Source organism: Rhinatrema bivittatum, chromosome 5, assembly GCF_901001135.1.
Source record: "Rhinatrema bivittatum chromosome 5, aRhiBiv1.1, whole genome shotgun sequence".
Classification (NCBI taxonomy): Eukaryota; Metazoa; Chordata; class Amphibia; order Gymnophiona; family Rhinatrematidae; genus Rhinatrema; species Rhinatrema bivittatum.
In genome coordinates this window covers 316,136,251-316,159,637 of record NC_042619.1, presented here as the reverse complement: position 1 = coordinate 316,159,637, position 23,387 = coordinate 316,136,251, and the positions used below count along the sequence as shown (strand labels likewise).

The 23,387-nt window shown below is 44.1% G+C and overlaps 1 protein-coding gene across 2 annotated transcripts in view; it reads left to right on the top strand.

Annotated features, from left to right (window-relative positions):
* The window catches only part of MSL3 (MSL complex subunit 3), a 122,703-nt gene that overhangs the window by 21,701 nt on the left and 77,615 nt on the right, over positions 1-23,387 (top strand). The window contains exon 3 of one of the 2 annotated variants that reach the window (XM_029604347.1): positions 1,414-1,509. In XM_029604347.1, coding sequence (XP_029460207.1) covers positions 1,414-1,509 — 96 coding nt within the window. Of the gene's footprint in view, positions 1-1,413; positions 1,510-11,316; positions 11,373-23,387 lie in introns of those variants that run through there. The other variant, XM_029604348.1, reaches the window with a different exon arrangement.

Below are 23,387 nucleotides of genomic sequence, written 5' to 3'. Positions count from 1 at the left end.
TTGGTGAAAATCCAACTGGAATTGGTCCAGAATCTCAAACTCATTTAAAAAAATAGACCTCAGTAAGCTTGCTCACAAAAGGATTATTTGAGATGGGGTGGTAACTGGTAGGATTTGCTAGACCTGCTGGATCCTTTAAAAGAAAACGGACAACTGTTTTTTGTTTCAAAACAGATGGTATAAAACTATCAAGTCCAATGATTGACAATTTAAAGCCACTACCTCCCTTAACATCATTCCCACAGCCTTATTCAAGTTTAGCTGAACAAGGGTCCAAAACACACCCAGTCTTATTCATGGCTGCTAGCAGGTCACAGATAAACAGGTCAAAATTAGATTGTAAGCCCTCTGTTTGTAAATTTGTAATTTTGCCTTGAGTGCAGCTTTGGAAAGATAAGTAATTTAACAACAAATCCAGTCTCCTGAATATTTGTGGGACATCTTTGCCCTGTGGCTGGGGCTGTTTCAATTTGGTATAGCATAGCATCCTTGGGGCAGCTGGAGTATGCCCAGACAATTATATATTGTATTTTCTCCTTCCATTTCTAAATATTCCTTTACTAACACATGGGTAAAATTTTGCCATGCAAATAAAGAACTATATTTTGTTGGGCAATAGTTTTGAGCAGAGGGTACTATTAACTTTTTAATTCTCCTCAGGAGACCAAGATTTCCTAAGACAGATCCACACGACTTCCGATATGTTCTCCAAGCCTTGATACTTACCAATCTAGATTATTGCAATTCTCTTTATTTAGGTCTCCCTGCCTCCACTCTTCATCCCCTCCAAATAATACAAAACTGTGTTGCCAGACTGATTTTCAACATACGCCACATACTGGCTGCCTATCCACCAGCACGTTCAGTATAAAATATTGACCACTATTCATACCCTCATACATAGTTTATACTCAGTATGGCTCTGTTCACGTTACCTATGCTCAATGGACAAAATGCTCAATGGACAAAAATTACTTAGACGTCCCCACCATCAAAACTTCTAGACTGAATCTGACCAGGGCCCACTCTTTGGAACTCCTTACCCAACTACATTCAACAACTTTCATCAAAAATAAATTCAGAAATGTCATCAAAACGCAACTTTTTTTCTTGCCTTCCCAGAACCTAAATCTTAACTTTTTGTCTCTCATTTATAATGTAATGTCATTTTTAGTGTTCTTCTTTTCTGAGTTTTGTATTTTAAATAAGTACGTTCTTTTGTAAATTGCTTAGATCCGCGGAAAGCTTGTATAGGCGGTCTAGAAAAGCTTTTAAATAAAATTCTCGGCCCACTCACTGCATCTTTTTCAGCACGTGGTTGGATTTTTTTCAGGCTGCTGTATCATGCACTCTCTTATGCTTTAGATGTGCCACTGTATTGTGTGCTTCCCACTTTTCTCTTTCTTTCCCTAGCTGGGATAGATGGGCAGCAGAAGATCATGTTCTTCGTAACACGGATGAAAACCGCACATTACAAAGAAAATTGGCAAGAAAAGCTGTGGCTCGCATGTAAGAAACTATTTATTTTTTATCTGATTTTGAACAAGGGAATTATCTTGGATAATTTAAAGTGTTGTGCAAGTATTACAGGGCTCCTTTTCCCTTTCAGGAAGATGATCCAGCAGAAAGTCTGGTTACAGACCATGGTTTGATATGTGTGGGTTACAGGATTGCTTGGTAAATTATTGGGTTGTCATCTGCTTCTCTGGAAAATCAATGGCACTTATACTGTGGTCATTGTGCCACCTTGGGGGGAAAGCAGACTGGTAAACTAACTTTTATTTTTTATTTTTTTAAATAAAGAGGACTTTGAATGCATTCCTTGGGGACCCCCCCTTTTTTTTTTTGTTCCTGATGGAGTGACCCCTTAACATGTGACCCATCCATTAATATACTCTTATTTTCCTCTCTAACATGTACATGTTGGGGTTTTTTTGGTTTTTTTTTTTTTTAGGCTTAGTCAATTGGATGGATTTAAACCTTTGCTTTTAACTACTTTTCAGCTACATATGTAGTATTATGTTTTGGAAAAGCCCAAGTTGTCCAGTCTGTCCAATTTCACCTTTTCTGCTACACATAGTCCCAGTGTTTTACTATTGTAAATGGTTTACACTGGTCATTACATTTCCTTTTTATTTTTAACTTTTGCTGAAGCAAAGCCCTTTGTGCCGAGGCTTAACAATTAAATTTAAAACATTTTAAATATTGAATTAGTCATTTAAAACTGTTTCCTCACACAGATTTTGTGGTTTTTCTTGCCTCATGTATTGGTTGCTCTTGAAAAATGAAATTTTTATAGTGGTTAAATGGGGTTGTGGAAATATCAAAGCATTTTAATACTTGAGTTTTCGTGTAAACATGCTTTAAGCACAAATCTGAAATATTGGCAAAACCAATGTGTCATTCACTTCTATACAACAGCTAATAGAAAAGGAGGAAAAGTAATTGTAATAGTTATAGGGCAGGGGTAGGCAATTCTGCTCCTGGATTAGTCCAGTCGAGTGGGTTTATACATCCCTATTAGCAGATGGAGACAGAGAATAAAACTTTGAGGCACTGCTACATAACAGAGTGCCACCTGCAGTCCCTTGGTATTGACCTGTACCCAAGCAAAGTTGTCCAACTTTAAAAAAAAAAAAAAAAAAAAAAAAAAAAAAAAAACAACAAAAAACAAAAAAAAAAAAACCAAACCAATAAACCTTGGACGAACAAAGACTTAAAGTTGGAACCTCCTGCAAACTAGGCCCCCTTGATTTAACAAAAACATATACCAAACTATGTATAGTTTTCATTACTCTGATCATATGAAATACCAGCTCAATCAGCTTAGCCATATCCAGAAGTGAGGATAGAAGAGAAACGGGTCTCTGGACTGATCCGTGGAACTTCAGGAACAAAAATTAGCGGGTAAGAACCAGTTTTCCTTTCCTATTCATACCCCAGATCAGTCCAGATGAGTGGGATGTACCTAAAACCCCTCGTCTGGGCAGGAACCTGAAGGACCCGCGCGCAATAGACTCTTCCCGAGCATTGCTTCCTCTGGAGCCCACACATCTAAGCGATAATGTTTTGTAAAAGTGTGATGAGAAGACCACGTCTCCACATGACAGATCTCTTGTGGAGAAAGCAGTTGACGCTCCACCCACGAGGGCGCCTACGCCCTACTGGAATGCGCTTGCAACCCCTCTGGCACTGGCCGGCCCTTGCAGATGTAAGTTGAAGCTATAGTCTCTTTTTTAACCAGCGAGCAATAGTGCCCTTGGAAGCCTTATTTCCCTTCTTTGCTTCACTGAACGGTACAAACAGATGATCCGATCTCTGAAAAGGATTAGTCACCTTGAGATATCGCAAAAGGATACGATGCACATCCAATAAGTGAAGTTCCCGAGGCATCGAGGAATTGGCTGTCAAATTTGGAAAATCCGGAAACTCGACCATCTGATTAAGGTGAAAGGAGGACACTACCTTCAGCAAAAAAAGAAGGAACCATGCATAAAGAAACCCCATCGTCCGAAAAACGGAGGAAAGGGTCCCTACACGACAACGCTTGCAGCTCAGAAATTGACCTAGTTGAACAGATTGTTTTCCTGGTGGCAGTCTTTAGGGTTAAATCCTTCAACGACTCTCTTCGCATTGGCTCAAAGGGGGCGGGGGGGGGGGGGGCACACAGCACCCAAAAAACCAAAGTCAAATTCCACGCCTGACAGATCTTCCGCACCGGAGGACACACATAATTCGCCCCTTTCAGGAAATGAGCCACATCCGGATGAGTTGCCAGCTGTCTGCCCTGAATTCTTCCACATAGTGGAACCCAAACCTGCTACGTGAACCCGAAGGGAATTATACGATAACCTCTTAGACAACCTGCTTTGCAGGAAGGCCAAGATCTGCAGAATGCCCACCTCTTTAAGGGCTGTATTCTATTCAGCGAACTCCAGGATTCGAAAACTCTCCACATCTGGTCACAAGCCACTGAAGTGGAAGGTTTCCTAGCCTGAAGCCAAATTGTAATCACCAGCTCCGAGCATACCTTCAACAGAGCTTCTGCCTCTCAAAAGCCAAGCCGCTAGACAGAAATTGACCTAGTTGAACAGATGGCCACTTGTTCTGAAAATATTGGTCCCTGTCGCAGTAACCCTGAGAGATGAGCCAAGCAAATGGGCCCATCTACTGCCAGATGCAGAAGATCCGCAAACCACGGCCAATGAGGCCACTCGAGTGCCACCAGAATCACTCTGCCCGGATGAATCTCATTGCGCCGCAGCGCCTGTCTTACGAGCGGCCATAGAGGAAACACGTACAGCAAGAGGTGTGTCTGCCACAGTTGCACGAGAGCATCTATGCCCGCCAATCCAACTTCTCGACTGTGACTGAAAAAGTGATCCATTTTCACATTTCCTGGAGACGCCATGATGTCTATCACTGGATTGCCCCACTTTGCTTGCAGCAAGGGTGAAGCAAAGTTGTTCTGCTGACAACTCCCACTCCCTGGATCCGGACGTCTGCTCAGGAAGTCCACCTGCACGTTGTCCACTCTGGCCTCATGAGAAGTAGCTAGTCTCTCCAGATGTTTCTCTGCCCACATGAACAGCTCCTGCAGCTCCAGGGCCACTAGACGCTTGATGTATGCTACCGTCGATGTGTTGTCCGAAAATACTTGCACCGACTTGCCCTGGATTCCAGTTGATTGACCAAGCCACCTTCTCTAATGACCACTGACCCTGGGCTGATTTCCCTTAACAAATTGCCTCCCATCCAGTGAGTCTGGCATCCGTGGTTACCAGTACCCAGTCTGGTATTTTCAGATCCTTTCCCTTCTCCAGATTGCGCCGTGACAGCCACCACGAAGGACTGGACCTGGCATCCTCTGGCAGTGGTAAAGGAAGCTGGAATTCCTCTGACAGTGGATTCCCTGTAAAGGATGCATGTGACCAAAAGCCCATGGCACTAAATCCAGCGTGGAAGCCATAGACCTAAGGACCTGTGGGTAATCCCAGACCTTGGGCACCGACAGGTTTAGCAACCGAAGCACCTGACTGCAGCTTGAGGACTCTCTTTGAAGTCAGGAACACCTTCCCCAGCCGGGTATTGAAGCGAGTGCCCAGATACTTCAAGGATTGAGTCTGCTTCAGATGACTCTGTGAGGTTCGTCACCCAGCCCAATGCCCCCAAAAGCTGGAGTACCTGTTGGACTGAGCAAACACATTCTACCTCCAACTTTACTCGTATCAGCCAATTGTCCAGGTACAGGTGGACCAGGACACCCTCCTTCCTTAGTACCGCTGCCCCTACCACCATCACTTTTGTGAATGTGTGTGGCACCAACACCAGTCCAAAGGGAAGAGCTCGAAACTGGAAATTTTCACCCAGAACCATGAACCTCAGAAACCACTGATGTTTGGGTCGAATGGGGATATGAAGATAGGCCTCCGACAAGTCCAAGGATGCTAGAAACTCCCTTTTGTGCACTGCCGTTATCACTGTGCTCAGCGGCACTCAGAGGGCAGCGTTTACCTTCTGCAGATTGAGAATGGGCCGAAAGATCCCTTCCTTCTTTGGCACCATGAAGTACATGGAATACCTGCCCTGTCCCCTCTCCTGAGGGGGCACTGGAACAATGGCGCGAAGAAGTTGAAAGTGCTGAAGCGTGTCCCGCACTGCCTCCTGCTTGTTGTGGGAGACTACAATGGCGTCCCTGAGCGGTCAAGAAAATTCTAAGGCTTAACCATCTCTTATTAACTCTAGGACCCACCAATCCAATGTTATTCTTGTCCACTCCTCGTCAAAAAAGAAAGTCTCTCTCCGATAGCTTCCAGAGAGAAGTGGAACACCACACCTTCATTGTCCAACCTTGCTTCCACTCCCCCCTTGGGACCCACCATTCCTCTGGGATCTGTGCCGATTCTGAAAGGGCTGCTGTCTGCCCGAACTCTGTTTCTGTGGTGCAGGGGCTCTGCCCGCTCAATCTCCTAGCCTCTCGAAAATGTACTCGAGGTGGAAAGGACTTCTAAGATCCTTCCTGTCTTCTGGTAACTTTTTGCCTTTTGACTCTGTCAACTGCTTCACGAACTGCTCCAAGTCCTCCCCGAAGTGCAGCTTCCCCCTGAAGGGGGAGGTTCGACAGCTGGGCCTTAGACCACACGTTCGCTGACCAATTTTGCAGCCACAAAAGTTTTCACACCACCACCACAGAGACCATACTCCTGGCAGAAGTCCAGACCATGTCATACAGAGCATAGGCCACACCCGCCTCAAAATGGGCCATTTGTGCTGCTTCAGATGTCGTTCCTGAACACTTGTCATGCGCCTTCTGCACCCAGGACAAACTGGCTCTCTGCATCAGACTTCTGCACACTGCTGCACGAAGTGTCTAAGCTGAGAATTCGAAATGCTGCTTGAGCAGGATCTCCAGCTTCCTATCTTGGAGATCCTTGAGAGCCACTGCTCCCATCACTGGGATGTTTGTCTTCTTAGTAACCGCTAACACTGTTGCATCCACCTTGGGAATTCTCCATGACTATAAAGTCTGTTCCAGCAAGGGATATAATTTCCCCATAGCTCTCGTGATCTTCAGGCCCACCTTGGGTGATTCCCACTCCCGATCCACCAATTTCTTCACCTGCTTCGGTAACGGGAAAGTGGTAGGGGATCCCTGCAATCCCTCCAGGAGCGGGTTCACCCTTTCCTTGTCAGATTCTTCCTGGATGGCTTTAATGCCATGCTCTTCCAGAACCTGGGGAATCAATTGACCCAGTTCCTCTCTCCAGAACAGCCAGACCACTCACGGGTCATCTTCTTCCACGACCGGAACCGCAGCTGGGTCCTGAGCATCCAGATACTGCATGGGGCCCCCAAAACATCTAATGGATCCCAATCCATGTTCTGCCTTGGATCTCCCAGGGCACTAATAGGGTCCTTGTCTGGTACCACCGGACCTCTTGAAAGTTGCTCAGGATCATCCAGGCTATCTGACGAATCTCCCTCCTCCAAGGTTCGCCTGAATCCCAGCACCCGTGGGATCCCTCCTGACTCCAAAGGCCCTCTAGTGTTTTTGGCCGTCTGGGACTTCCTAGGCAAGGCCCTCTTTGCCCCTAACTTCTTCCTGGCTAAATAAACCTTATGAAGGAGAAGCGCAAAACCTGTGGAAAAGACTGCCTGGTCTGAGGAGGCAGAGTCCTGATTGGCTCCCTCACGAGCCCCACCCTGTCCCCTGCCACAAACGGGGTCTTTTCCCACAGGAAAGAGTGTGGGAAGGGAATCCTGGGGCTCAGAAATGGCAGCCTGCATGTGCAGCCAAAATGGCTGCCGGCTCCTTTGACTCCTCCCCCCACCCCCCACATTTGCAACAAAACGAGGCTGCATCAAGGCAAGTTTGCCTCAGACCGCAGCTGCGGCAAAAGTTTGCTGCGCTGTGCAGGAGCTGGTATGTCGGGGTGGTAGAACTTGCACACACGGTCAGGCCTAAAAATACACTCAGCTGCCGTGATCACACTCTCCATTGTCCCGGTGCTGAAATTCAGCACTCACCTGCCCCAATGAAGGCAGGCAATTTGGCCCACTCCTTCTTGGCTGCATCTCGACAGGAAAACAAATACTAACCTGCTCCTCAGCCCTGCACTGATCTGCTGCTGCTACTGCCAATCTCCCTGCTTCACCTCTAATTTAGTTTAAAAAAAAAGACAGGCCACAAGCAATTAAGGGCCAGAGCTACTTCCCTGCTTCTGGAGATAGGAGGCTGAGTAGTCAGGCCTCTGAGGGGGAGAGAGAACCAGGACCACTGGCTATCTACCTCCCCCCTGAAAAAAAGGGCCGAGACCTGATAGGGATTACCAAGCCCCTGCTTGACCTCCTCCACCTGAGGGATGGCCCATGAAGCAACCTAATACCTTGGGGAGCCAAATCCTTATCTTATCTCTTTCAAACACTTCCAGACTTCAGGTTTGCACCTCTACCATCTGCTGGAGACAGAGAAATACTAAGGGACTGCAGATGGCTCTCTCGGTTATGTAGTAGTACCTCAAAGGTTTGTTCTCTGCCATCATCTGCTGGTAGGGATGCATAAATCTACTGATCTGGGGTATGAGCAGGAAGATATATTTGCTTGCATAGCCTGTATATGCAAATACCTCATGCTTATTTATTGTGGATGCCCTGAAAACCAGACCTGGGTGTGGCACTCCAGTTTTGGCATTGCCTAGCCTGTTATAAGAAGTTCTGCTTGAAAAATGCAGGTGGAGAATTTCTGCCACTGTATTAATGTGGCAAATCTGTCAGAGCTGGTCATAGGGAGAAACTTTAGATTACTGAACAAATATCAATGCTGTAAAGGGGCAGGGTGCAGAATTCCTTTTTGAGCTTTATAAGTCCAAGTTGTTGCCATGTTTTCAAACCATTAAGGTTTGAGTGTCCTTTAGTTTCCAGGGGTGATTAAGTATTCAATCGGAAGCTTAGAGTAAACGTCCACTGAGGAGCTCCACATGTTCGGCGTACGTAAATGATGATGTGATAAGGCACATGGAATTTGATGGGTGTGATTTGATTCTTTTTTTTTTTTGTTTTGTTTAAACAATTTAAACATTTTAAACAATGTATCATGAACATATTAACAACCCCACAGCACCATCCCACCATCCTCCTACCCACCCTTCCCTTCCTAGAATCAGTCCAACATTTCAGCCAGGAATAATTTTCAAAGTACTATGCAGGCTCATCCAAATTTGAACTGCAGTTAGATATCCTTTGGAAGTGACTGCGAGTAAGCAACTCTTTAAGAAAGCAACATCACAAACTGGTCAAATCTTTGCTCCATGTGTCTGCCAATATTTTTATATACTTATAATCAGTAACAGGGTGTAAGTATTTGTATAACATTGAAAACGACTGCTTTTCCATCTTATATAAATCTCTGAAAAGCCCCAGACGTATAGTTTTCAGGGGTCAAACTAAATTTAACCTTTATGTAGTCTACGATATGCATATCTGCTAAAAAAAAAAAAAAAAAAAAAAATCCAACTTTTTTTTTCATCCCTAGATGCTTTGATAATGAAGTGAGTATGGTTTAGACGTTCCTAAATCCAATGCAATTTTGAAATATTCCACCCCTATTCAAAGCCAACTCTAAATACTTTGCTAGAGCTCTCCACTAAGAATTCTGGATTCCCCATCAAAGATAACTAATAGGAGGCATCCTATGATAGTGACATTAGGCTCCTAACAAATTTTGAAGTTCTTCTCATTGTGGTAACCAGCAGGGACCTTCTAACCATAACTGGTAAGTCCTTATTTCTGGCATGTAGAACATAATGAGAATCTAGGGCAAAAAAAGGAAAATTTGGTTCTTACCTGCTAACTTTCATTCCTGTAGTACCACAGATCAGTCCAGTCTCCTGGGTTTTGCCTCCCTTTCAGCAGATGGAGACAAAGTTTTACTGACACTAGCATATAACCTAGTGTTCCACCTACAGTCAGTATTGACTTGTATCAAAGCCAAAATAGTATAATAACAAACATGATCAATATCTCTGCGAATATGTCCAAGATGGCCGCTGTTCCCACACTGTCGGGGAAATAGGTCTGGGGCTTCCTGCAGCGCCTGCACAAGTCCTCCTGACTTGCGCTGCCACTCTGTCACATCCCCCCCCCCCCCCTTTGATTCTCCTGGGGCAGAGGGAGCTGGATCCACCTGCTTTCAACCCCAGTGACTACATCTCCAACCCCTTGCTCGTCCACCTCAAGATCAAGAGGGCCTGCCAACCTCCTGGGAGGAATTGCCAACTTTTTTTTTTTTTTTAAACTAAGTCCAGACTGCAGATGGCACACCAGGTTATATGGTAGGGTCAGTAAAACTTTCTCTGTCTCCATCTGCTGGCAGGGAGGCAAAACCCAGGAGTCTGGACTGATCTGGGTATGTACATGGGAACAAAGTTTTTTTTCCTTATGAATATCTGAATAATTCGGCTTCCAAAGCCAATCTCCCACCAGCCACATAAGACAAGCTATACTATAAAACTTGAAATTTGGAAAATTTCCCCCCCCCCCCCCCCTCCCCATATTCTTGATATGAACATTTTTTATAAAGATAGCCTGGGTTTTTTCTCTTTCCATAAAAATCGAGAACAAATTCTATTTATTTTTATATTATCTATTTTCTTTAACCATATGTGCCATTTGTAAAATATACAATAATTTGGGTAAAAACCATTTTAAGAGTATCCATTACAGCTGGTTTAAGTGTTCTATAAAAATGAGCTGTAAGACCATCTGGTCCAGAAGACTTAATTTTTAAGTTCTGAAATAACCGCAATTTCAGTACATTGGAAAGGACGATCGAGGTACTCTAGCAGTTGCAGGCTAAGTCGCGGCAACGATGTTTGTGCCAAAAATTGTCTGCCTTTTTCCACATCAGCAGTATATAATTTCTGATAAAATTGTTTAAAAATTTCACAAATTTTGCTTAGTTAACCAATTTACCAGAAAACTGCTGTAAGGCAGAAATAAAACAGAGCTCTCCTTTAGATTTGCCAAAAAAAAGTCCAGTTTTGTTACCAAAAATAAAAAGTTGGTTTTAAGGAGAACAGTGAAGCCGATGCTCTACAATGGAGCTTGTCATTAAGGAATTTTCAATTTGAAAAAATTTTTTCTTGGTACTCCCTAGAGTTCCCAGAAAATATATCGTTTCACCTTCCTTAATTTTTTGTGGAGATCCAGGATTTCAGAATCCAACTTTTTTTTATTTTTCTTTACTAGATGACTAATAATTTCCCCCTCCCCTCATTACAACTTTGGCTATTTTCCAAAACAAAACAGTGTCATTCTTATGCTGGTTATTGGTTTCCTCAAATATCTCCCACTTCTTTAACAAAAAATTAGGGAATTCCTTATATAGAACATAGAAATGGTGGCAGAAAAGGACCAAATGGTCCATCCAGTCTACCCAGCAAGCTAGTGGGAGTATCTGCTACCCCCATGCTTATCAGTTTCCCATACCTTAAAAGTCAGGGCCCTCTTTGGTTGCTGTTTGAATCCAATTCCCTGATATGCCTTGCTGTTGAAGCAGAGAACAATATTGGAGTTGCATCAAGAGTAAGAAGACTTTTATTGGTTAAGAGGTAAAAATCGCTGCATCAACAAGTTATCCCCATGCATTCTTTTCTTCATTTCCATCTTCTAGCCTTTAGGGATCCACAGTGTTTATCCCATGCCCCTTTTGAATTTTTTCACAGTTTTCGTCTTCACCTCCTCCTCCAGAAGTACATTCCAGGCATCCACCACCCTGTCTGTGAAGAAATATTTCCTGGCGTTGGTTCTGAGTCGTCCTCCCTGGAGTTTCATTTCGTGACCTCTAGTTCTACTGATTTGTTTCCAATGAAAAGGTTTGTCGAATGTGCATCATTTAAAACCTTTTATGTATCTGAAGGTCTGTATCATATCTCCCCTGCATCTCCTCTCTTCCAGTGTGTACATATTCAGATCGTTCAGCCTCTCCTCATAGGTCTTCTCATGCAGGTCCCACACCATTTTGGTCCCTCTTCTCTGGACTGCTTCCATCCTTTCTTTGTCCCTTTTGAGATATGGACTCCAGAATTGCACAGTACTCAAAGTGAAGCCTCACCAAGGATCTGTACAAGGGTGTTATTACCTCCCTTTTTTTTTTTTTTTTTTTTTTTTAAAGGGACATTCATTTTTTTTTTCTTTTTTCTATGCAGCCCAGCATTCTTCTGGCTTTAGCTATTGCCTTGTCACATTGCTTCACCATCTTCAGATCTCGAGAGACTATCGCCCCAAAATCCCTCTCTTGTTCCATGCACATCAGTTTTTCACCCCTCATCTCATATAGCTCTTCTGGATTACCGCACCCCAGATGCATGACTCTGCACTTTTTTGCATTGAATCTGAGCTGCCAAATCTTCGACCAGTCTTCCAGCTTTCTTAAATCCCTTTTCATTCTCTCTGCTCCTTCAAACATGTTCATTCTATTGCAGATAGTATCATCTGCAAATAGATAAACTTTACCTTCTGTCTCTTCTGCAATATTGCTCACAAAAAGATATTGAGCAGAACAGTCCCAAAAATGAACCCTGTGGCACTTCACTTATCACTGTTTTCTTTTCAGAGTATGTTTTATTTACTCTGTCTCCTATCAGTCAACCAGTTTGTAATCCATGCCACCACCTTGGCATTCCCTCCCAAGCTTCTCATTTTATTCCTGCATTTTACTCCTGTGTGGGACCATATCAAAAGCTTTGCTGAAATGCAATTAGATCACAGAGCACTCTTCCTCTATCCAATCCTTTAGTCACCCAATCAAAAGAATCAATTGGATTTGTCTGACAGGACTGTCCCCTGGTGAATCCATGCTGCCTCTGGTCTAGCAACCCCAGATTGTAGATAGTTCATTATTCTTTCCTTCAGCAGAGTTTCCATTACTTTTCCCACCACTGAGGTGAGGTTAACCGGTCTGCTACCACTTGTGAAGCGGGACCACCTCCGCTCTTCTCCAGTCCCGCGGCACCACTCCTGTTTCAAGGGATCTATTGAACAGGTCACACAGCGGAGCCGCCAGCACATCTCTGAGCCCCCTCAGTATCCTGGGGTGTACCTCATCCAGCCCCATGGCCTTGTCCACTTTGTTTGCCTAGCTCCTCCCATATATTCTCTTCTGGAAATGGAGTTTCATCTACTGAACTGAAGTATTTGTTTAATATTTCTGCCATTTTTGTCACTCTCTACACATTGCTCCTTGTGACCTTTCAATTTCACTATACCACTTCTGACCTCCGTTCTTTCACAAATATATCTGAAAAATGTTTTGTCTCCTCGCTTTACTTCTTTGGCCATCCTTTCTTCAGCTTGACCTTTTGCTTTCCTTATTTCTTTTTGTCTCCCTCAGTTTTGACCAATATTCTTTACTGTGTTTTTTCTTTTTTTTTTTTGGGGGGGGGGGCATTATATTTCCTGAATGCTATTCTTTTGCTTTTATTTTTTCAGCCACCTCCTTAGAGAAGCAGATCAGTTTTTTTTTTTCCTTTTCTTCTTGTTTAATTTTCTAACATAGATTTGTTGCCTTTGCAATAGCTCCTTTTAACCTGGTCCACTGTTCCACCTCACCCATTTTCTCCCAGGTTTCCTCCAGGTACATCCCCATTTTGACACAGTCTGTATTTTTGAAATTCAAAACTCGGGTCTTCGTGTGACTTCTCTGCCCTATTCGCAAAATCAAACCACATTGTCTGATGATCACTGGTGTTCAGGTGAGCCCCCTATTCGAGCATTAGAGACGTTACCACCATTAGTGAGGACCAGATCGAGTATCGCACCCTCTCTCGTGGGTTCCATTACCATTTGTTTGAGCGGAGCCCCTTGAAGGGCATCCATTATCTCTCTACTTTTTTCGCAGATTCCACAGAAGGTATCCAATCCACATCCAGCAGACTAAAATTGCTTGTATATTGTTTTTGACATAAAGAGCTACTCCTGCTCCCCTTTCTGTCCTCTGCCCTTTCTTAGCAAGTTATACCCGGGGATGGCCGTGAACCATGTCTCAGTAACAGCAACAATGTTCAAGTCTGCCTCCGCCATTAGGACCTACAGGTCTGTGACTTTGTTGCCCAGACTAAGAGCTTTTGTAGTTATAGCTTTCCAGCTGCTCTTCACATTCACTTTTTCTGCTTTTTTGAGCTGATTGATTGTGTTATTTCCTCTTCCCTTTTCCTGTTTTGCTTGGGGGTGACATGCCAAATTCACTGGCCAACTTCTGCCACCCTGCTCCCTAGTTTTAAATGCCTGATAATGTATGATCTGAATTTTTCACTTAGCATCCTCTCTCTTGCTATTGATAAATGTAGGCCATCCTTACCATATAATCTATTGCTCCGTGGATGGCCCCAGCTTTTAATGTATCCAAATCTACATTCTTTACATCAGGTTCTGAGCCAGGTATTGAAATTCTCTATATGGCATAATCTTTCCTTTCCCTTTCCATAAACAGGTAATACTTGTCTAATCTTTTCCCCTAGATTTTGGAAATCTTTCTGTACTTTATGGACACAGTTTCTAGCAAGGTTGTTTATCCCCAGATGGATGATAGCATCAAAATCATAGTTCTTACTTTCTTTTATAAGTGCGTTCACCACCTAGTTTGCATTTCTGTTAGTGGAGGATCCTGGAAGGCATTTAACTGTTGTGTCCCCATCAAAATTAGTTCCCAAATTGGTTTCTCTGATTGAATCTGCCAGCAGAAGCAGCTTTCTTTTGACATTTGATCATGTTGAAGAGTTTCTGGGTGCATTGGGTAACTACTTCCCTTTCAGACCTCATTTCATATTCTGTTACTTGGACTTCTTCATTCTCCAATGCAGAAAATGTGTAATCTAAGGGCAGGGAGAGCGGGTGTCTCTTCATCATAGGCCTTATTCTACCAGAACCCACTGTAATCCAATTATTCCTGGTATTCTGAATCCTGGATGTCAGACTTCTCTGAGGGAGTAGGGGTGGATATTCAGGGTGCTTTAAAGTTGGGGAGACTGCGTGTCTGAGTCACAAGTCTTGTTCTACCATTGTAAATCATTTACACCTGGGTTTCTGAATCCTCAGAGTTGGGAGAAATATTCTGGTTGCTGTAAGGAAGGGGAGGTTATTTGAATCTTGTATAACATCTCTTTCAGGTGCATTAGCTCCTTTATTCATGACAGACAGCTGAAGGCAAATGAGACAACCCTTAATTCTCCAAATGATAGGCCTTGAGATATAAGCACCACAACTGTTGCACTGAATAAAGGACATTTTGTTAATAGTGACTAATAAACTAGTTGAGAGAGTAATACTTCAGGCCTATATTAGTCATTTATCCTAAGCCTTTAGAAGAGATATTTAACAAGGAAACACTCTAGGAGTGGGAGGGACTAAATAGAGATAAAACAATATTGGGAATATACACAATAAAAAAAAAAAGTTAGATTAAATTAGATTTAGCCAAAGCAGGAGATCAGGAGCAGTGCTGGAACCAGGTGAGCTGTCCTAGAATTTTATGTGTAACTGGACTCTAGTAGTGCTTGGCTTAATTACCCCTCACTGTTCAACTGATTATATATCACACCCAGAAAATCTAGTAGGTAGAGTCTTTATCGGAAACTAACCATGCAGGCATTCTCCACTGTCCCAGTAATGTTACCTGTAAGGAACATATCACTGAACAGTAACATATATAAATGTTTTTCCCGTCGATAGCAGGGCTGAATTAGCCATGCTGTCATGGGATCTGTCAATCAGGTCCGGGAGGCGGAGCTTTACCAAGCAGAGATTAGATTTTAGCTCTCTGCGGCTGTGCATGTGTTCCCACGCAGGAAAGTAACAGATTCTCCTCAGTCTGTTTTTTCCACGAGCGGGATTGCACGCAGTGCTGACTTCTCCTCAGCATTTATTGTTTTTCTAAAGAAATATCAAAAAAGTCGGGGTTTAAACCCTGTACCTGTGGCAAGGTAATGTCTGTCATGGATGGCCATGACCGATGTTACCGATGCCTGGGGCCAGAACACAACTTAAAAAATTGTGAATTGTGTGCCCGAATGTCCCCAAGAGCCCAAAAACAGCGGGCTTATAGAATTCGGGAACTTCAGTTTTTTGGAGTCATCGGAGGCCCATTCTTCACCTGGCCCCTCAACAACTGCTCCAATACAAAAATGAGCATCTTCGTGGGATCCTCAGTCCTCCAGGCTTGGAGGTAAGGAATTGCTGAGACAGCATAGGCCACCGGATCAGAGAGGACCGACAGAGCCTCAGTGATTGGCACAGGAAACAAAGGCGCCTAGAACTTCGGCGCCTAGAACTTATGTGCCCAAAGTACCTTCTGTGCCTAAATCACCGTCAGCACATAAACCTTCTGCGCCCAAACAGACATCGGTGCGCACGGCGCCGAAGACTTGTGCACACAAGTCGACACATGCGCACAATCTACAGAAAACATTGGCGCACATGGCGCCGAAGGCATTGGAGCACACGACAACGAGGAAATCAAAGCACAGTGAACTTCTACAGTCCAAACACCCATATCATGCAATACCACATGGGTTAAAACAAAGACATCAGTCTCCAAAGGTACTGCATCCCAACTCTTCAGATTCCAATTCTACAGAGGTGAAATCAAAATGTATAAGACAATCGCCGTCAGGAAGTGGAATTCACACAGGATGCTATCACCATAAGCGGTCGCGTCACTCACATCGAAAACCTGGGAAGACCAGGGATACATGGGAAGTGAGCCCTTCTACTTCTAGGTCATCCTACACACAAAGTGCTGGCACCTTACCCCGTAAAGACATCATACAAATCACTTTCTCCGCTGCAGCTACATCCTCAGATAACTCTGTTAGGACCGCAGAGGACAAGATGGGGCAGAAGTATGAGGTGCCAAGTGCTTCCCCTCAAATTCCTCCGGTGCAACCTAAACCATGTGAGTTACCAAAACAATCTGGTCGTTCAACAATGCCTCCTCAAACAAAAGAGGCATTTTTTCAGTTATCCCAATCATTAGCAGGATTTTATGAAACTCTTCAATCATCCTTTAAGATGTCTAACGATCTCTCTGTGTTCCCCAGAACATAATACTCATACTTCTAGGGAACAGTCGGAGCCTCCGGCATCCCCAATAACAAAACGACCAATTTCACCAATTCGAAACCAAGATACACATATCAATTCCCCATCTCCACAAACCTCCCCATCATCATCTACCGGGTTCCCATCAGACCCACAGGAACAACCGCAGGAACCATATTCCCCTCCAGAGGTCCTTGCGTACCCCAAATTTTTAGAAAAATTGGGTACCATATTACACCTAGAGGTCCAAAAGGAGACAGACCCTAGATCAGAAATCTTTGGTCTCCTAAAATTTTTCTATACTCCAGGAGAACCAACATCTCTTCCACCGCAAGAACTCCTACATACAGTCTTAAAGAAATCGTGGGAAACACCTTACTCTCTGTCAGCAGTCTCAAGGAAAACAGATATGAAATTTCGTATGCAGAAAACATCACCTTACTCTATGCCATAATTACCGCATGCTTCAATTGTGGTAGAGTCTGCGATGCAGAGATTCAAGAAAACAGTCGCATACCTCATATCCACCAGGTAAGGATAACGGATATTTAGACGAGTTTGGCAGGAAGATGTACCACAACTCAATCTTGAATGCCCGCATTATGCACTATCAATTCTACATGGTACAATACCTATTTGAGTGCATACAAGCCACAAAAGGTATGCTTTCCTTGACGGCAGATCAGATACCACCGCCTCTTCACGATATGGAAGACTGTTCTCGACACCTTCTGTGGTCGATTATATGAGGCCCTGGAAGATGTTTCGAATACATCTGCAACAGCCAATTGCAGCCCGTAGAATGGCATGGTTACGTTGCAGTACGATACGGGAAGATTTGCATGAGAAACTGGCGAACCTCCTGTGTACGGGAGACAACCTATTCGGAGAGCGTTTTCAGGACACAGTGGGGAAATTGAAAGAGGAAGCTCTAGCAGTTCAATCCCTAACATCACAACCTCACTACTCGACCACACGTCATGTCTGATCCACTCGTCGACAGTCATATGCCCGTAGACCTTACAGGTCTTATCAGTCCTTTCGTACACAGCTGTATCCATCTTACCAGCGTTCTACGCCGCAACAGCCTACCCTGAAGCAACGTAGGGGCAGAGATGTAACCAAAGACAGCAGGCACAACAATCGGCTGCTGCAGTAAAATCAACACCATCTTTTTAGTAACCCAGCCACCACCACAACACCAAGCACCACCTGGCAGAATCCATTCTTGCCTGGGAAAGAATAACATCCGATCAATGGTTTTAGAGAGAGTACGACACAGGTACCAACTCCAATTTACCACAAAACCCATGCTACCTCACCTTTCCACTCTAAAGATTCAAAGCTTCCAACCGCAACTGGGGTAGGAAATTGCTTTGCTTCGCAAACAGGCCATTCGACGGATTTCCCCGAAAACCCAATAGGTGGGGTTTTATTCTCCATACTTCCTCATACCCAAAAAGTCGGGTGGCCTTCGTCCCATACTAGACCTGCGAGAATTGAACAAATTCCTAACCAAAGAGAAATTCAAGATGGTATCGTTGAAATCGATCCTACCTCTGATTCAACCCAACGACTGGATGTGTTCCATCAATCTAAAGAATGCTTATACACATTCCAATCCATCCATCCTCTTGGCGATATCTGTGCTTCCGCTACAAGCATCAACACTACCAGTACAAGGTTCTTCCTTTTGGACTATCGGCTGCACCCAGGGTTTTCACCAAATGTGTGGTGGTGGTGGTGGCTCATCTCAGACAACGGGGTATAACCATATTTCCATATCTGGACGATTGGCTGATAATCGCCTCAGCTCCGAGCATCTTAATCGATCACCTCCATCAGGTGATTTATTTTATTTATTTATTTAACAGTTTTATATACCGACCTTCATAGTAAATAACCATATCGGATCGGTTTACAATTAACAAGAATAAAAAACTGGGGTAACTATTCAAGTAAACGAAAGATAAACAGAAGTAGGAATGAGTCAAAGTTACAATCAACAGGGAAGAGAACTTGGAAGCTTGCAACAAGCTGGAAAGAAGATAAGGCAGGAAATAAATATGAAGTGATGCCATAGTGCGTACGGGTTAAAGCTTAATGGTGCTTTAACCTGGGAGAGTCAGAGTCCATTCGTGAGTATAATCATCATAACGGGTAAGCGTGAAGGACAACTAGTGATTGTCTGGTGGGTCGGTGAAGGCTTGGTGAAAGAGCCAGGTTTTAAGTCTTTTTTTCTAAAAGTTAACAGGCAAGGCTCCACTCAGACTTGAAGGGATGCTATTCCAGATAGTTGGGCCAGCTATCGAAAAAGCTCTGTCTTTGGTCATCGAGAGGCGTGAAGCTTTAGTAGGGGGAAATTTCAGGGTGCCTTTGAGAGTATCTCTAGTTGGTCTGTTAGAGGAGTGGAGTTTGAATGGGATTTCCAGGTCGAGTTGAAGATGATGATGGATAGTTTTATGAATTACGGTGATTGATTTGTATAGAATTCTGAAATTAACTGGTAACCAGTGTAGGTTCCTGAGGATGGGAGAGATGTGTTCGCTGCGGCTGGTACTGGTCAGCAATCTCGCAGCCGCATTTTGTAACATCTGCAGTGGTTTGGTAGTGGATTTGGGAAGGCCTAGGAAAAGGGCACTGCAGTAGTCTATTTTGGCGAACAGTAGCACTTGGAGGATTGTCCTGAAGTCGTGGAAGAATAAGAGTGGTTTAAGTCGTTTTAGAATCTGTAATCTGAAGAAACAGTCTTTGGAGGTTGTGTTGACCATTTTCTTAAGGTTTAGACGATTGTCTAGTATTACCCCAAGGTCTCTAACCTGCTTGCAAGTAATGTGAGAGATGTGTGGAGATGGTGGGGAGATATTGATTTCGTTTGAGGATATGTGGAGCAGCTCTGTCTTGGAGGCATTAAGAACCAGGTTTAAACTGTTGAGTAGATTAGTGATGGATAGAAGGCAGTTGTTCCAATGGGTGAGCGCTTTTGAGATTGATTCTGTTATCGGTATTAGAATCTGTACGTCGTCTGCGTACAAATAGTGAATTAGGTTGAGGTCTGTTAACAATTGGCAGAGGGGGAGGAGGTAAATATTAAAGAGGGTAGGAGATAAGGAGGAACCCTGAGGTACGCCAAGAGTTGATTTAGTTAGGGGTGACTCTTTATTGTTTTTTACTTTGAAAGTCCTATTGCTGAGGAAGGACTTGAACCAGTTGTGGGCAGATCCGGAGATGCCGATGTCTGTTAGGCGATCCAGCAGGATGGTATGGTTGACGGTGTCAAATGCCGCCGAGATGTCTAACAGGACCAACAGAAAGGAGTGTCCTTTGTCCAACCCCATGATAATATGGTCAGTAAGTGAAATGAGAAGGGTTTCCGTGTTGCGTGATTTACGGAACCCATATTGCGATGGGAATAGGATCTTGTGGTCTTCAAGATATTCAGAAAGCTGGGTGTTTACCAGTTTCTCTGTTAGTTTGGCAACAAATGGGAGGTTAGAGATGAGTCTGAAATTAGCTGGTACATTAGGATCTAAGTTGTGTTTCTTGAGGAGGGGCTTGAGTGAGGCGGTTTTTAGACTGTCTGGGTAGCTTCCTTGCATTAGAAAGCTGTTTATGATGCCGGTCAGAGGTCCTGAGATCACATTTGGGATGAGAAGCAGGAGTCTCGATGGGATGTTATCAGCCGGATGGCTTGATGGTTTCTGCCTTTTTAAAAGGGATTCAATCTCTTTAGTGGAGATTGAGTCGAAACTGTCAAATTTGGGTCTAGTAAGAGATTGGAGATTCTCACCTGGCTTGGGAGGTGTAGTATTTGAAGGCAGGAGGGCGAGTGTATTTAAGATCTTCTGTTGGAAGAATGTAGCGAGCTCATTAGCCTTGGAAAGAGCTTGTTCGTCTGGAATAGGTGGGGGGGTAGATTTGGTGATTTGTGTCACGCAGGCAATAGGGCCTGGGCATCATATTGGAAATGGTGTATTTTGTTTGCATAGTATTCCTTTTTTTTCTGTAGAATGGCGGTCCTGTAGTGATGTAAGAATCCCTTGTATGTAGAAAGGGTAGAAGTGTTAGCGGTTTTTCGCCATCTGTTTTCCTTATGGCGTAAGGTCTGTTTCATTTGTTTAAGTTCAGTACTGAACCAGGGTTGATTTCCCTGTTTTGTTGGGTTGATTGATTTGGAGACTAAAGGGCACCATTTGTTTGCGACCGCTTCTGTAATCTTTTGCCAGGAGGATAGGGCTGAGTCGGGGTTAGCTAGGTCTAAGTTAGAAAGTTCTTTGGAGAGCTGATCGCTGAGAGTATCCGATGGACATGCTTTCCTAAATTGAATGGTGGAAAGGAGTGGGGCGGTGTGTGTCTGTTTGTGTGTGGAGAAGGAAGATTCTATCAGGAAATGATCTGACCAAGGGATCGGGGTACAAGAAGGTTCTATAGTGCATGTGAAATTGGAGTTGATGAATATTTGATCCAAAGTGTGTCCAGCTTTATGTGTGGGGCTGTTGATGGTCTGAGTAAATCCCATAGCGCTGAGGGTGGTGAGGAGGGCTTCGCAGTTTGCAGAAAGAGGTGTTGCGTTTGTATGGAGGTTGAAATCCCCATGATCATTGTTGGAAGGTCTGAGTTAATATGTTTCACGATGGATTCTATGAGGGGTGACGGGTCCGTTTCTAGAACTCCCGGGGGAGCGTAGACTAAGAGTATTTGTAGATGTTTTGACTTGACTAGACCCATTTCCAATTTGGACTTTGTCTTGATTGAGAGTGCGGTCAGTCTGAGTTCTTTCTTGGAGGCTAGGAGGAGTCCACCTCCTCTTTTTTTGTGTCTATGGAAGGTGAAAATGTCATACGTCTGGATGGGTAGTTGGTTGGTTAAGGCTATGTCCGAGTTTTTTAACCAGGTTTCTGTGATGGCACAGATGTCTGGGTTGGAATCCAAAAGGTAATCATTGAGGATATGTGTCTTCTTAGTTAAGGATTGCGCATTGAAGAGGGTGACTGATAGGAGCGTGAGGCCTAGAAGTTGGTTCAATGGAGATGTCATGATAGGGATAATTCTTTTTTGTATGACGTTAGTGGAGTTAGTTGAAGGTATTCTCCTTTGGTTGTGCATGATTGGGATGTTGTAAATGTGCATGATGCGTGGAATTCTGGAGGAGGTTTAGTCTGCGAAGAATGGTTGAAAGAAGGTGTCTGTCTGATTGAAGAGAGGTTGGGAAGATTGTTGAGAGTGTTTGTAAGTTTGTTGGTTCGGCTGGAGGAGTGCTCTGTCCTCCGTAGTTGTGAATGGAGTTGTCTGACCGGTTGCTGGCGGTGTATCTGTCCTTTGAGGTAAATAGCGTGACTGTTTAGAAAGGCTTTACTTAGGTTATACATGCGAGGTGCTGTAATGTCATTTAAGTTATCATGTGGATACAATACATGTGCAGAAAACAGGTGGATGCAGGTGGCTACAATACAATAGATGCAGGTGGATGCAATACATGTGCAGAGTGTAGGTATAATACAGAATGCAGGTGGAGTGCAAGTATAATACAGAATATCATACAGAATATAATATAATATAAAACAGAGTATAATACAGAATGCAGGTGAAGAATTTTCAGTATGCAGGTGGATACATTACAAGTATGAGAATCCGTGCGAGATACAGGGCTAAGCACTGATGGTACAGTACAATAGATGCAAGCTAGCAGGTGGGCCTTGCGGGCATTTGAGTGCCGGCTCGGGGGGGAGGGGTAGGCCCTTACCCTGCGGTGGTGCGCCGGTTGTTGTTGGATCCGACCGGGTCCAAGGGACTAGGTGGATAAGATCTGAGTTGCGAAGATAATAGTTATAGTCTGTATGAGGAGTAAAGTGATCCTCATTGGTCCTGGACAGTTCAGCGGAGGACCGTGGCCAGCCTTTTTTGGTGGGAGTTAGGTGGCAATGGGGTTCTTGAGGAGAGCACAAGTTAAGTGGTCTCCCGTACGTTAGGGTCCATAGAAGAGACACCCAAAGAGGCTCACAAAGGAGCGCACTAAGGAGCAGGCTCCTTAGGTCGCGCTCCTTCGGGTGCGTGATGCCCGGTGCGTGACTCCCCAGGACGCTCCGTTACTTTTAAAGAACCAGGTGATAGACTGCTTACAGCAATTAGGACTAGTGATCAACTTTCAGAAATCACACCTACAACCAACACACAAATTGCAATTCATAGGAGCATGCCTGGACACCACTTGCAACCAGGCATACCTTCCAACCGAGAGAGTAACACAGCTGCGTCAACTTCTCCATGTGCTGAACCATACTCGGACACCTTCGGCGAGACAAATTTTAGTAGTCCTAGGCCACATGGCAGCGGCTCTTTTCACGGTCCCCAACATGGCTACACATGAGACGCCTGCAATGGGGACTAAAACGTCAATGGAAACACTCACAGCAGTTGACACAGAAGTTATCGTTGACCTCCGAGATGAGACAGGACATAACATACCATAGTGGCTTCTAGACTCCACCCTGTCCAAGAGAGCATTATTCAGTTCCCCTCCTCACAACGCAGACTTAACCACAGATGCGTCTCACACGGAATGGGGAGCACATCTCGAGATTTACGAAACACGGGGTTTATGGACAATCTCAGAGCAAACCCTGCAGATAAATTTATTAGAACTCAGAGCGATTCAAAATGCACTACAAGTGTTTCAAGACCACCTGAAAGGTTGCAGGGTCATGATCTACACGGACAATCAAGTGGCGATGTTTTACATCAACAAACAAGGAGGGTCCGGTTCATGGTCCCTTTGCAAGGAGACCCTGGCAATC